The 16,564-nt window shown below is 38.8% G+C and overlaps 1 protein-coding gene across 9 annotated transcripts in view; it reads right to left on the minus strand.

The window, feature by feature from the left end:
* The window catches only part of CPQ (carboxypeptidase Q), a 256,599-nt gene that overhangs the window by 121,189 nt on the left and 118,846 nt on the right, over positions 1-16,564 (minus strand). For 8 of the 9 annotated variants that reach the window (XR_014579383.1, XR_014579384.1, XM_083823346.1 and 5 more), the window contains one exon: positions 6,808-7,009. Coding sequence is in view for 6 of the 9 variants with exons in the window: in XM_083823346.1 (XP_083679472.1) it covers positions 6,808-7,009 (202 nt within the window). In the remaining 3 variants the exon portion in view is untranslated. Of the gene's footprint in view, positions 1-1,823; positions 1,981-6,807; positions 7,010-16,564 lie in introns of all 9 variants that reach the window. The other variant, XR_014579385.1, reaches the window with a different exon arrangement.

The raw sequence follows: 16,564 nt of genomic DNA on the forward strand, positions 1-16,564 counted from the left end.
CCTAAATGGTGTTCAAACTAAAGACAAGAGCTTTTGATATTGAAAAATCTATGCTGCTTGAAATAAGTGAGATTTAAATAGGAAGGAGGCATTTCACTATGGAAAGTGCTCATAAAATTTACCGGCAGATCCACAGATTTTTTTAAGGCCAGCAAGACCCATTACCATCTAATCAACTCTTCTGAATAGCACATGGCACAGAACCTCCCCTTGTAACTACTGCCTCAAACCCATTCCTCCTGCTTGAATTACCCTTTACTTTTTGAAGGACATCCAAGTCTTGTTTTACACATTCAAAATGATAGAGAATTCACCACGACTGCAAGTGGCTTCTGTAGCTATCTAACCTTACAGCTAGGTGTTTGCTTTCTTTCACTTTGAATTTTTTTGGACTCGGACTGAATTGCTAATGAACTATTTTTTAAAACAAGGCAAAAAGGTGGTGTCATTAGAAAAATCTGAGCCTAATATGTATGCTGTGCCTGAGTCATCATTTTGCATAAACTGGCATACCTTTGCATAAACTGAAAGAGATTTTAACATCTCCAGCTTCTCACTGTAAGGTACAATTTCTAGACTTTCAGGTCTTCCCGCAGTTCTTTTGTGATCTTGCTCTCGCTGAAATGCCTCTTATATTGCATGTAGTAAAACGGCTTAATGCTACCTGCTAGTAACAGCAGCATTCACCCTTGCTTGAGTTGACCTTTCTCTTCTGAATACTTCTATCTGTCTCTAATAAACTACTCTTAAAACTTATTACTATACAGTGGGAGCTCATAGCTAAAGTGGACTTAAGAAAATTCATTTATAAGTAGCCTTAATTTGTGGTAAAATTAATGTGAATGAGCAGTTTTCAAGTATTAGCTGTAATCATGAAATATTTTGCCCCCAAAATGACACATTATTTTTGCTCTAACAGAACCACCCTGTGCCCTCGTATTAGAAATGTACATGCTCTAATGAGAAACAGATTATAGGAGCCCTGTTAAAACTACCACCAAAATTTGCATTTGGGCACTATGCCTAATCTCCTAACGCAATCCCTCTCTCCAGCAGTATTATCCCAGCTGAATATTTGCATGTCTTGTGTCTAGTCTACATCAAACAAACCAACTTGCAATTCTGATGCTTCCTGCTAATTATTAGAAGCAGTTCAATATTCCAATATGCCAAAACAAGAATCACGTCCAAGAAGAACAAAGGTGGAAAGAACTGTATGTAAAGTATGATCAAGCTTGTCTGGTAGTCATATAGCACAGCTAGTAAGAAAGCATACCATAATCTACAGACCAGTCCTTTCATTAAACGATTAGCCTTAAAGACTTTATTAACTTTATTAAAAGTAGAAAAGGTCATATGAAAGGCTAATGTAACTGAGATATTATGCTAAACTATGAGCGTTTTAAGGTATCCACCTTCATAAAAATTTGCAGCATATTAAATTCATTTAATTACTCTAGAGCAATTTCTAATTTGAAAAGCCTATTTTTATGGAACAATGATAAATTAGAGCATAGTTGAATTATTTTACAGATTAATACACACGGTTCGAACTGCAATCAAGACTGTAAATGGTTCTAATAGCTGTAGCTCTTATAGTAGGTTCTTTAAGTGCCAAGCAATTAAAATTGTTCTCTTAGCATACCGGTTTAATTTAATACCTCCCAAGTTGCAGAAAATTTGACTTCTGCAGAGGAACACACTCATTCGCTATTTCCCTTTGAAATGATAAAATATTTAAAAGGAAACGAATGACCTGGAAAAAGCAATATGATTTTGCTAATTATCATACAACAGTGCTGATAGATCTATCTCAGACTTACTAAGATCCAGACTCAGGCAAGACACAGACGCATATTTTAAGTCCCTTCCCCTTCATTTCCACACGAAAGCGAATCAGGCACGTGGCGGCTGGCTCCTGGTGGCAGTGGTGTGCTTCAGCACATTGGAACTAACTCGGCAAGTACAGGAATGCAGCACCTATGGAGTATCGAAAATGATCTAAGTACTTGGATATGATGGGTAAGCTAATTTCACGAGTAGCGTTTAGATTTGTTCAGCTTTTTGCTCCATAAGCAAGCAGGAGACTTTCCGCTTGTGTTAGTCACTTGATGAAATAACTGGAGCTCTTCATGCGATGCTCTGCACTAAACAGCTTGGATCACAAATCACACAAATATTATAGACAAAGTGAGTAAGTCATGTTTAAAGTCTGTATTTTTTCAGGAAACCAGTTTTTCTTTCCCTCATATTATAGGAAGATCTTTGTAAAATGAAACATTCACTACCCCTGCGCAGTCAAAACAAAGGCTCCTCAGCACTGGTCTGTGAAGTCCTAGCCTAGGAGAATCTGATTTTTCTTCCTTTTTCTTACAGTTGCTATTCTTCTGGCTATAAAAAGAAGCTTAGAAAGTGGATCCAAAGATTGCCCAAGTCTGCAGAGACTATGAAGCAGGTATGCTGAGGGACAAGACTTCAAGAGGAGTATTTCTTCCAAACAGTGATACAGCCAAGAGTTAACAGAGTCTACCCACTTAGAATTTGGGAAGTAGACAGCCTATCCAACTCTGTGCCCAGCTGGCAAGCCCAAGTCAGAGAGTTTTCCTGTTACACCACTTTCTTAAGCATGCCTCTGGCTGACACCATGCAGAAGATCAGGCTTGGCTCAAGCACGCAGGCAGGCACGTGCTGGTGTTTGGTGCTACAAGGACATGTGGGGATGGGAGGGACAGGGGGCGAGGGTCTGGAAAAGGAGAGGAACCGAAGGACTTGACCTCTTACATGATAAGAAAGGAAATAGTGCATGTCGAAGTCCAGCATCCAAGGGCCAAAATAAATCTTATTTTATATGGAGGTAATAAAGAAGCACTAGAAAAATATAAAAATGAGAGAAATGATGTATGATAGTATTTGTTTGCCAGCTCTGGGAAAATGACTAATAGATTGGGTTAGCAATGAATTTTTGATTTTTGTAGAAACATTAAAGTTAGATGAACTACTGGTTTATTCATTTCTGGAAGAATAATTCCTCCTCTCATGTAATGTAACAAAAAAGCAAGACCCTGTCACTGTGGAGACAGAGCGAGCAGGAACAACCAGCAAGGTCCAGAGTGACACCGTAAAAGGGAGTTTCACCTTTAGGTCCCTGGTTGAATTTTAAATAGATGAGTTGCCACATGCCTTCTGAGAGTTGTTTGATGTCCTGGGTCAGCTTGGTCTCAAATAGAGCTCAGTTCCTCATGGACAAGTGTTCCCATCAGAAGCACTGCAGCAACATATAACCTCCCTTACAAGCCCTGCAGAACTTGCACCCTTGAACCAACCCTCTGGAAATACTTCATCATAGCACCTTTCCCTTTGCCAAAATGGGGCAGCACCTGTTTTCTTCTCCTCTGGTACCTGAAGCTGAACTAGTTCCTTGGATACCATAATACAAACATAATCACCTTATTCCCCCTTCTCAGTTTCCAAAAGCTTGCAGGGACAGCTGACCCAGCCTCAATGCTATTACCTTAGGAACTGGTTTAAATTACTTTAGAGGCAACCTTGCCATCATTGGGTCTTGCTTTTTTAACAAAAATACTGGTCTAGCTTGGCTGGCTGAATGGCTTTTTAACCCTTTCAGACACTGAACAAGTCTGCTGTGAAAAAGCATGTACAGAAGCCAAACCAAGCCAAAACCAAAAAGAAATTAAGAAATCAACCTGTCTCCCCACCCGGAGAATATTTGCAAATCCTGGTCAAACTTGATTAGGTCATAGTGTGGGAAAGGAACACCTGTATGTGCAACAGTTTAGATGCATGCCGAACTAAAAACAAATACATAATTGAACCCCTAAAAAGAAAACTGTGGAAGTTAATTGCATAATTAATAAAGAAGTGGTCTTAGGATCAATGATCACCTCTAAATGTGATACAGCACAAAATATAAATACACAGCATAAAATATACCACCACAAAAAAAAAATAATAATTCATTTGATGTCTGCTCCATGAAAAAGCAAAACAAATGCTAAACAAATATTTTCAGTAGCCAAAAACTGGCTATCACTACAAAAACACAGCTACAGACATTCCTCATTGCTGGGCTGAACTCTTCTCAAAATAATCAAATGTCAAGGCCACTGATGGAAATATATTTAATACCCTGCAGACACAAAGCATTAAAATGTTGTGTTTGGTGCAGATCACCTTGCTTGTACTTTAGGGATGGTTTTTAAACTTCATTCTACGGTTTGCAAAGTGCTCTGAACTCATCTGGCCTCTTTCATCCTAAATTCTCAGAGTAGTCACCACCTTTTTCTTGCAAAAATTTACAGAACATTACAAAGGACATTTCACTGCATGTCCGCTAAAAATAAAAATGTTGGAAATTTCAGAGAGCAAGAAGCTGGAGTCGCTGTGGCTGTCTCAGAAGCAGCTACAAACAGCTCTGAGAGCCACACGTAGTGTTGTGCTCTGTGGGTCTTTCCACCAAATGGAGCAGGAGGAGCAGAATTTTAATAGTATCTAAAAAGTTGAATCTGAGAATCCATTTAATACAGCAAAAGAGCAAAACGCTAGAGAAATGATGCCAGAAACCATTCTCATTGTTCAAGAAGTACACCGTATTTTCTCTAACTGTTGCAGAAAGAAAGCCACCAAGTGTACTTTCAAGAAAATATTTAAATAAAATTGATGAAGTGTCAACACTTGACTGCTTGTTTGAATTGGACAAAATTATAGAAGCTGTTCAATTTGTTCCAATGTTATTATATACCATAAGGACTCATTCGAGCAGTGAGAATACTGCAGACAAGGCGTGAAGATTACAAGATGTCTTACACTTCTGCCTGGTACAGTATGAAATACAATCCAAAGCAGCAGAAACGTTTTTAGTGGAATTAATTCCTTTCCATCAGGGCTCAGCGGGGAAAAAAGAATCACTGTTCCTTATGCTGTAAGAACACTTTGTTATTTGCTTAACAGGAAGTTAAATGAATCAAAGCTTCGGACAGAAAAAAAACCCCACCCCACAATCAATTAATGTGCCAAATTTTTAATAGGAAAGCAAATCATATTCATTTTAAAACAGACATCTCAGTGCTGGTGTATTTATATTCTAAGACCTAAGGTGTATAAAGTGAGCTAATAGGGTATGGTATTTTTCATAGCTTATCCTTTCTGAAGACACCAGAGTCTTATCTGGCCACTGAGACCCATGCTGAGAGATCTGGGCTCCCTCTTTTCCTGGGTCCTGTTCCTGAGAGCAGGGTCTTATTGAACACAGCTGAACACCATTATTTAGCATCTTCTTCCATGATCCACCACCCACTGGCTGGAATTACAATGGAAGTCCCCAGTTACTGTCTGTGCCATCCCTAATGTGCTGTCCCCAGTGTCTTACCTAGGAATTTCTTCTGACACACTTGCATTTTCTGAGTACCAGCTGAGTAAAGACAGTGTAGACACGTCAGTTGGAAATTCTGGGCCACGTGTCTTTGCACAGGCACTTACAGGCTATGGAGGACGATGCACGTCACAGCTACAGCCTCTCAGCAGTGCCTACAGTCTCTCAACCCAGCACAAGGTCCTAATGCACATGTGAGATGCACAAGCAGAGCCTAGGGACATAAGTGCACATCCGTGTCACAGCTGTATGACATCGCACTGAACAGCTAGAACATCATCTGCAAAACAGCACGCCAACTGAAGATGAACCTCTGGCTGTTTAACAATATCCATTCATCCATACTTCTTGTCCAGCATAGAAATTTCGCTTTGAAAATTAGACTTCCATCCCTTTAATGAGGTAGTCGACGTTATGGTATCTTGGTACACCCAACGTGAGCAAGAAGAAAAGAGTTCTGCTACTGAACAAAAAGAATAAAATCCACAACTCACTGTGTCTTCCATAAGACCAGGTAAGAAACAACTCAGTTAACCAACTACTAAGACATTCCAAGCATATATTAACTACCAGTAAAACTGGCATGAGAAATGCACCAGCCTACTTCAGTCATAAAGCACCAAAAAAAAAAGAACCTTAAAAATTTAAAACTGACCATAATTTTTTAAGTATCAGTGTTATGAAACATTTTTCTGTGCAGTATTATTTCAGAGTGGAAACTACCATGGAAATTCACTAAGGCTTTACTCAGGCTGGCCCCTAATTGGGACTCTCGTGCTCTGTAAAACCCTGTGCAGCATGGGGTCTCCTGGCTGGGGAGGCTGCCAGTGGGGGACCTCTCTCCCAGCTTGCAAGCCTCTTCACCGACAAGCTTCTCCTTACCAGGACACAGATATAATACTCCGAATAAATCCCTAAAACAATTTGAACTTTGCAGAATTTTACCTCTTTAGCACACCTTAATGCCCCATAACATTTTAAATGGCAAGTCTCAAAAATATTGTTTCTTCATATAAATATAAAACAGTGGAAAAAAGCCCCGTATTTCAAAGTTGAAATGGTAATAATAAAAAAGTTATTTGTTTTGCATTGGAGAATTCCCCTCTGCCTTAGTTTACTATTTATAAACCACCAGTCTGGGATTAATTATTATAAATCCTTAAAGCCTAAAAGAAGATTTTAGGCATGTTATGCTATGTATAATCTATACCATTATTAAACTGAAGCTCAAATACCCATTATGTCCTATTTTTGTTGGCTACCTTTTGACATTGCTGCATTTTATCTACGGTAAATATTATTCCTTGAGGGGAAGTGCTTCCTACTATCTTCAAAACACCAAACTCCCAGAGCCCTGCAGGAACTCCCTCCCAATGTGCCACTGCATGGAAAGGGTTTTATTTGCAAAGTACTCTCACCGGGCACCCCGTCCCTCATCCAGTAATTGATGTCTGTTCCATCTGCGTTGTCGAAAACATCTGTAATGTTGATAGGCAGCAGCAGAGCCATGATCTCTCTGATGATGTCACGAGCTTTAGCATTTCCAGTAAAAGCCAGCCCAGATGGCTTGAAGGTGCCCTCATCAGACTCCATGACGATATCGAAGTTGGAGATATTTTCCTAAACATGTAAGGAAAGAACATATGGGTTTGTGATTTCTATTTTAAGTGGCAGCATATATTGGATTCTACAAGTCACTGTGACAGCATAACATACACCTGTTTAAGGATCAGAGAAATGTTTCCTGTGATTGTACATAAGCATAAACGAAGGGGTCTAATATAACATCGGAACAGTTCAAGTTCAGTTATGAGGCATCAGTACTTGGTAGAAGCCACAACATGACTGGCCAGCTGTCCCCAGCTACTTGGGAACTTAGGAAATAAAATCATAGAATCATTAAATTTGGAAAAGACCTCCAGGATCATCTGGTCCAACCATCACCCTACTACCAATGTCACCCACTAAACCCTGTCCCTAAATACCAGTTGGGTAAGTCATTCCCACCATATCTCAGCTTTCACTTGCAGCTCTCACTTCCTTCTCAGAGCCGCAACTCCAGAAATTCTGGTGCAGAGGTGAGGGTATGCAGCCCGGTCAGCTTTAAAATTAGACGCATGCAAAGCTTGCTTAGACTGTGAAGGACATCCCACTTGACAAAAACAGCTGTTGCCTCTTCAGAAACATTTAATTTTCAATATACCATGTAGTCAACTGACTCCAGTTAGAGGACTGAAATGCCAAGGTTCCTCCTGACCTGAAGGAGTCATGTCTGTTTTAAGGGAAGTTAGCGTTTTGCAAGGTAAGCCTTTACAGGAAACATGAAATGTTATGTTTTCATGTATAAATGGCATAAAAACATTTGCTTTTAGTCTACACCTGGTAGATTCTTTTTAGCTTAAAGAATAAAACTTAGCATCCAGAACCATTTATTTGCCTCTTGTACACCCAGAGCACTCAATCACAAAGGTCTAATTGGAATAAAGTACTTACAGACTTTACACAAAGGAAAGTTTCCTTCTATTTGAGAGCTACATAACATTTTTTGCAAAGTACAATAGGCCAGGTCAGGATGAAAAAAAAATATACTTCAGACTACCTTGAATGTGACTAAGAGAACCTACTCATACATGTAGGGGACTGTAGATTTTACTCCTGTGCCCAGGCCTGATTCTAAAATTTTATGGCTGTCACAGGTTAGTACAAAAAAGTCACTACAAGAGATACGTGATACCGATGAGTAACAGATCCATGTCATTAGCAGGTTATACAAGCCTACAATTCAGTAAAGAATTTCTTCACAATTTTTTTGGATATAAAACCACATATGAAGTACACGTGGCTGTGAATATTGCACAAGTATCAAAACCCGGCCCTGCAAGTTTTCGAAAGTTCGTTATAGAATTTGCCAAGAGTTGTGTTTTATGCTCATCCTTACCTGGACATTTCTCTTTTGAGAATATGCTCTAACATAGCAGAGGTTACTCACTAATTCATTTCTAACTTAGAAACAGCAGTTAATAGAATTAATATCAAATCTTCGCAAAAGAAGAAGCAACCATCAATGTTCTAATAACTTAAAATAACCAATCTATCTACCCACCCATCTAACTACTTGAAATCAAGGTGAAAATAACTAACACTGCCACCAAATTGGCAATCACCATTATTATACAATGAAAAAAACCCTAAATTTTTTCAAAGAGTACGTGTAAGGAATTAGGATACATCTAAGCCTACCACCAAATGCAATACTACAGGTCATGAGTCTCAACATGAAATCGTGATTCGCTGGCTCTTTCGATGTGGTGGGAGAGAAGCTGGCCAAGAAAAACACACTGTATTGTAAATGGGACAAATGATGTTAAAAAATTGCAGGTACAACAGAAAGAATATTTCAGAATGTAAACCATCTTTGTGTAATAAATCTGAATAGCAAGACTTCATAATCTGCTAGTATTATTACTGTAGTCTTCGATAGTTTTCTTTCTCATATAAATGTTCACATGTGTTTTTAATATGAAACCGAGAAAGCAAACCACCCACGATACGTTACACCATATTCTTGCTCTGGAAGAAAGCTGTTCAATTCTTAGAACGTGCGGGAGTGACACGAAAACAAAATGCTCTTGGGAAAGAAACTTGACTCATTAGGGGACAGAAAAGAAACAGGTCACAACTACTTGAAGTACCATGTGTCCTTGAGAAAGTTTTTTCCCTATTTTGTCTACTGGAAGATAGGATTAATTTTAAATCTATTCACTGTCAAGTATGAAAGTAGGGTATTGCAATTTTAAAAAAAAGGGGGGGGGGGGGGGGAGTTGCTTTCACTATACCTGCTTTTGTGTATGTGTATTAGCATTTCTACTTATACAGAAAGAAATACACACTGAGAAATATGCTACAGGGAAGATGCATCTTTTGTCCTTTGCGCTTTACGGTGCAGGGATAACTGGCACTTATCAAAGCAGGCTGCGACAGTACAGTGCTCCCTTGGCTAATTCAAGGGAACAGGAGAACAAAACAGGAAGATTTTATAACATAACTGTAGGCTCAGCTGTTTCTTTCATTTTTCCCCATACTGAATGCATCATTTAAACAAGCATTTTAAACTCAGTACACATTTTTTTTTTTCAGAGAGTAATCCCATTTTCTGCATCCTGGTACTTTGCCACTTCTCTTGGCACATACCAGAAAATTGTATCTCAGTGGCGTAACCTGCTACCTAATTCTCTGAACTTCAAACCAGACTTTTATTCTTTATCTTCTTCTGACTTGGTCACAGAATAGGTCACTTCTCTTTATCTTATCGTGTTTAGCTCTTTGACTAAATATCTAAATGAAACATTACAGTAAATATTGCACAGGAAAATTGGCTTTTTACAGGTTGCTATTTTTATTGAATATGCAAAAAGGCATATATCCTTGCCTATACTTATCCTATTTTTTATTTTCTTTAATTTCTGTTTTAGCTATAAAATGATTTTTTTTATCTGTCAAGCAAAACCAAAACATAGGTGTTTCTCATCTCTAAGGTAAACACGTGAAAACATGAAACTGCAGTAAGATCCTTTCAATTATGAAAAAAACACCTTGCTATACACTTGACAAACAATTACTGGTACTTCTCTTGGTGAGAAACACGTACCATCTACAGTTGATGCTGGGAATGCCAGTCATACAGGTAGCTACTCATTCCCTCAAAATCCCCATAATTCTTACCAGATGTTAAAACAACCAACATCTCATGACTAACCTGAGTCACTGATGGCAATTCCTCCTACCCAGCTAAAGCAGTGAGATATCTGTAAGGATAAGGGAGGGAACAGCTATCTAAAAGCCTTTGGTAATTTGGGGCTATTTAAAACAGAGTGTTATAACTTGTCCCCATTACCGGTTTTATTTTTAATTCCACTGAGAAAAATCATCACTTTACAGAAAAAATCCTGAAGTCTTCAATGGCAGAGCACTGTCCTTGACTAATGGTTAATTTGTTCCAGTAATAAGAGACATCAGTTAATCTGACAGTGCATTTTCAGCTTTCTGTTATTGATTTACACCTTAGGAAACACCAACACTTGTATTCCAGTATTTGACTCACAGCAGTTTGAAGCCAAATATAGCAAGGCAACGACCATGATGTAAAACTTATGGTGCAACGACAGCCGTCCCGCTTGCATTACTTAGAAGTGTGTTTAAATCGACACCCAAGTTTGTTAGGCTGACAACTTGGACAATGAGAAAGTCAAGAGAAAACACTGTAAACACCTAAGTGGATGTGACAGCTGGAAAAGAAGAAAAAAAAAAAAAACAACAGATAATATTCGTAAGGATTTAATAACATAAACATGGTGTAGTGCATTTTTGAGTTGCTGTTTAGGATCAAGATTGTTTAATGAAGCCAACAGCATAAATAAAAATACAGGAAAAAGCAGACCAGCTGTTAGGGAGCAGAGATGCGCCAGCATCCACACGTAATAAACACAGCTATGAGCACAATCATACAGCTCAGACCCTTTTTGAATGAGGACAGGGAAAATCGGGAACACTGAGAGTTAGAAATCTTTGTAAATCACCGTGTCTTTCTATGGGAGAAAGCTGCTGTAAGGATGAAGATTAGCACCACTTTTGATAGATGATAAGGTACGAACATGACCCATGCTTTTCCTGCCCCACTTTGTGGGAAAGCTGTCCAGAAAAACAGTCCGAGGATTTTATGGGTTGTTCTCTAGTTTTAGAGTTACAGGGCAGTGACCTCTGAGAAGCCAACAACAAAAGCCCCAGTAACTTCAACAGGCTTGGAGCAGCATTTGGTCATGTACTTATTAGCATTTCACTCACTACAAACATGCTACTAGCACGTCTTGCCCTGTACAATAGCGCTGCTGTTTCCTCTGCAACCACTTGCCAGCAGTCACAGAGATCACCGTTCAGGACTGTGAGTTCCCAGGGATGATATACAAGAAAAAGTAGGCAGCTCTGAAGACAGCAGCACGCCACGCAAGGTACGCACCAGATTACCTGTAGCCTTGTCTTCAGACTTTTTTTTTTCTTTGACAAAGAGGCATGTCAAAGAGAAGCGCTCTTCCTGGAAAACATACCATAACTTAAAGCCTTTTACTGTTCAAATACAGGGGTGTCACACACTCCCTGTGACTCTGAATGACTGATCCCTTTTTGAAAAGTTTCAGGTTTTCATTTAAAACAGGCAACACTGCCAGTATCTTCTAATTAAGGGTTGTGGTTTAAATCAAAGATGATTTTTCCTGATGTATGCATTTTCAGCAAGCAAATGACTACTTGTGTAACTTTCAAGAACAGATTGATTAAAATACATCAGCAACACCTTAGAAGTTAGCACAGCATGCAGATCTTTAATGTTTCTTGTTTTTACACAGAATGCTTTTAGGTTCTGATCTAGATAAGAGGTGCAATGTTAAAAAGAAGAGAGGTCACTGACGAGAAAGTTCATCATGGTGAGCCAACAGGAGGTGACGGTTTTCTGTGTCCTGCACAGCTGCGGGGAGTTTGGATAGAAGGATCCCAGCTTTCCTACAGCACAACGTCCCAAAGTACTGACGACCTGTGGTTGGTCTGGAATATGAAGGCAGAGGAACAGCTATCCTCAAAAGAGGTCTCTCTTTAAGAACTCCAGTCAGCCTTGAACAATGACAGAACTGGCAGAAGGGGTTCCTCCAAGGACTGAATGTTCACTTTGAGGAGGAGAAAGGACACCTACATTGCCAGTTTGGCCTTGGAGGCCATTCCCATACATACTGGGGCTAGCTTCACAGATGAAGCTTACAGATAATAAAGACTTAGTAGGCATGTATGTGTGTGTGTATGTATGTGTATATATGATTCTCTCTCTCTACACTGTTTAAAATTAGTTGTTATATACATTTAATTACTGAATTATTGCTCTCATAAGGCCTAAACAATCCTTTGATGAGCAACATCATTTTTAAGGCAAAGCAAGTGACAGTTGTGGAGGCACTGTACTAAATAAATATTAAAACAAGTCTACGGACTTCATCTGTTGGCTTGCTGTTCATTTTGTGTACCTGATGTAATACAAGGAGCCTAATGTTTCCTTCTGGACAGTACAGGCAGACACCCCACCAATTCTGAAGTTTCAGACGGCAGCTCTGCTACTACTATGAGGGAAAGAAAAGGGAGAAAACATACAAAGACAGAAGTTTGCTGAACACTGGACATGTACAAAATTTGCTCAGATGGAACCAAGATCAGGCAGCCAAGAGACACACTGCCATGACTGATTCTGTGTCCTCCCTGCTTCAGGCAAGGTAAGGAATCAACAATTCTTTGTGTTTTAGCAAAATCTGATTTTCTCTGCAGTTTTCAGTAGCAGCATGACACTTCTATATTAAGAATTATGAAATCCTGCTGACCTAGAACTGGTATAAAATATAATTGTATAATTATATTAGCTTTCCTGTGGTGAATACAATCAAGGATGCTACTGGCTGTTAACTGAAGTTCTGAGGAATACAGTGCAATTATTTTCTATTGGTGTTTTGTAACTGAACCCTTCTCTTTTTATTCGTTTCTTCCATTTCTCAACTTGGTGATTCACGGCAGAATGTTAAAATAGCGCTATCAGCCCGATCTCCTACATAGAGATCTCCACATTAGGGTATTTGCCTAAATCAAAATGGAGGACAACAAAATGACAGGGAAGTCAAAGAATTCTCAAAATAAGTACTCAAAAAGCAAGGAGGTTTTGTGACCAAGGGCTTGAGGCTTCAGAGACTCTTTTTTCATTTCTATCTTTCTGCGTCCTGTGCAGTTGTGTTTTTCCCTTTGCTGAAATAAACCTGTATCCATAACTAAAACAAATTGTTTTCTGTTCATTTTCTTGTTTCTCTTCTTTAAACCTTTCTTGCTTTTTAGGCATTGTATTGCACAAATCTAAACTAATAGAACATAGAAAAAAATAACATGGTTATTGTTAATTTGCTAAACACATCCCACATTCATCATGAAAGAAGGCATCCAGAAAGACCAGCAGTGAAACTGGACAAGAAATAATTTCCAAATCCTGAAAAGCTTCAATTATTCTTTTGCGTCCTGTTTCAATTCAAATCAAAAAGAAAACCATCAGACTTGCCCACAAAGATCAGGTGGCATTAATGAAGTTTATTATGTGTGGTAGTGTCCACAGGAGGCCTCATGTCCAACAACTCATGGTACTATCTCCAGCACAAACACAACATAAAAAGCTAGTCGTAGACCCAAGAGCCTCCCATGTCTTTTGAAGGTAAGACAAGAGATGGGAATAGAGGAGAGAGAGTAAGGGCACAACAGGACAGCAGTGGTCAAAACAAAAAGCACTAGTTTTAACTTCTGATTACAGAGAATATTTCCCGAGAACAGTTAATAGCCAAATGGTCAACACATTTCACTGGGATAAAAGAATCCATATGCAAGTCCTGGATGTGTTTGGTTCAAATCACTCACAAACACATCTCACATTTCACCAGAGTATTTAGTATCTTGGGAAATAATCAGAATGTTGAAATCCATGAGTTTTCTGAAAACTCCGGTTTTGAGGAGCCAATCTTTTCTGGGGAAGAATCGTTTTACCTGAAAGCGACAATAATTTTTTTGGATATTTGCTTCTTGGAGAAAGTAAGTAAGTCGTTAGTAAATTACAGGATAAACCTCGTGTGAGCATCAACAAAGAATATTTATATTAGCAAATTGCAGAAAGTCCTGTTTTTATGCCGACCCAGCTTGGGCAAAATAGCAGACCTTCCAGGTAATAAACACAAAAAGGAAACCATAGAAAACACTGATGATGAATATCTTCCATAAGGTCAAACCTTTCCTAAAGTTAAATGTTAATGTTAAAGCAGTATATGGTATGTGCATGAGGAATTTAGTAAGTACTGTAAACATCATTAAGGCAGCAATAAAAACATGCAGACATATTGTAGGAACGCTTTCTCTAATACAGTTTTAAATAAATTTATAACACATTAATGCCTCCAATGATGGTAACAGAGTTACTAAAGCAAATTTGAATTTGGCTTAGTATCTCTTTATCTGCTAATTACAACACGTATTTGCTTTCCTGGGAGATTGTATTCAATACTTCTATTCCAAAATAATTACCTGCTATTCACAGTCCCTTAATTCAACTGGGTAAAAACTGGTAACCTTGTGGTCGTGGTACATGTATCTTTGGCAGAGACCAGTCCAAAGCAATGAAGTGAAGCCAGAACAAAGGGCCAACACCAGTCGCAGCAACTTGCAAGATAAATGCAAGGTGCGCATCTTCGACCTTTCCCTCTGAAAAGCGTAGAGTGACAGATACATTTAAAACAAAAAACTGCAGAAGTCTCCACCAAGGCAAGACACTTCATTACATATACTTCCTTCTCCCTTCATGAAGAAAACATAAGAGTAAACGTGTGAAATACTTAAAACCCTACTGGATGGCACTCAGGTGCTGTTGATGAAGGGTGTAGTAGAGTCTGTACAGAAGAGGTGCAATGGGAATCCCTCCAGAATTATTAAACCACCTTCCTGTTTCTTCCATGCAACTTGGAAAGGAAAGTGGCAGTTCCAATATTTCCTATTTTTATAGTTATTTATATTGTCTATACATTAGAGCCCTCCTCAGCAACCAGGTCACGCAACTAAGCACTGGGCAAAGGCTTTAAATGTAGTGTTGTACACCAAGATCTGGAGCCTGACTTATACTTAGATCCTTTTATTTCGTTACCCTTCATCATGGTAGGGAGTCTTTACTGTAAAGGAAAATCAGGTCTATTTCCAGCCTAGGTTTAAATCTAAGTACTGGCCACCAATTAAAAGCAGTGAGCGCATCAATGGGTGTTTTCTTTGGGAGCAAAGATGCTGGTGATTCCCCTGGGAGGTTTCTGTCCCAGTCTAAACCAGGCAGGTTTTGTGGGATGTACTGGTGGGTGGCAGGTACCCCAGCACTAACGGAGGCACTGGCACTGCTGGATGATATTTGGCTCTCGGCTCTTGGAAGTGTCTTGGAAAAATCATACAAAGGGAGCAATAGATGAGGACTGTGAGAGTCTCTCCAGAAAAATATTTTATAAAATGAAAAAAATAGTTGCATTAGTAATTTATGTGACTGAGCTTCCTCTAACTGCAGTTGGGCAAACGCGCTTTTCCTAAGCATCTATTCACTGAATGCTGTCACAAACAGGAGACAGGGTTAGGCTGTGCTTTGGTCAACCCAACATGGCAGCTCTTACTTTCTGATAAAGCTCTCAACAGCTGATATACCTACCCTATGACTCGTTTTAAAAAACAGACGCTGCAAAACTGGGCTCTACAGAAATACTTGAGAGTGATACAAACAATGCAATTATGCAGGGATATGAGTTAATTATCTGCACCATAGTAAAATCACCACGTTGCTGCTATCTGTTATTTCTGCAGTAACTTATTACTTGTACAACAGTGGCAACCTACTATGACAGATGAGGAAGAAAGACCTGAAATTAAATTGAAGGAAAAAAATAAATAAGCTACAAAAGTAAGAGTATTTGTACTTGTCCAGTACTATATTGTCTTCATTTCTTCTCCTCTGCCACATTTCCACTGACACAAGGACGTAATTTACAATGTCAAGGAAATCCATGTCTGTCTGTGCTGAATTACAGCATTCATATTTCTACTTGTTTGTAGTGAACTAAAGTCATAATAAGCCCAGCCAGGCAGATGAGTCATACGGCCCATCTTTCATTTAACAAGGCATCTTTAAATACCACTCTTACTTAACTTGTACTCATTAACATCAAGAAGCAATGTTTTGTGCCATACTACCCTAATTGCCAGAAATTTGCACAAGTGAATCATTAAAAGGTTAAGATATTTTTCATGCTAAATATAATGTACAGTATTAATCTGCTTTATTTTGTTATTATGAGTAATGCGATGTCCTAGAGTTGTATCAATTTATAATTATGCCAGATCACATGGCAGGGGGGAAACAAGAACAACAAACAACAGACGGATGTAATTTCTGCTTAAATTCTCCATGCAAATTACAAATTCATGTCAAGTTAGACTGTGGTTTCTTCACAAAGCACACCATCCAGATGGAATCACAACAGCACAGCAAAAATTGAGACACATCTTTGTCAGTTTAAAAGCAAAGTAACCAAATAT

This window comes from Anser anser (genome assembly GCF_964211835.1).
Source record: "Anser anser genome assembly, chromosome: 2".
Lineage (NCBI taxonomy): Eukaryota > Metazoa > Chordata > Aves > Anseriformes > Anatidae > Anser > Anser anser.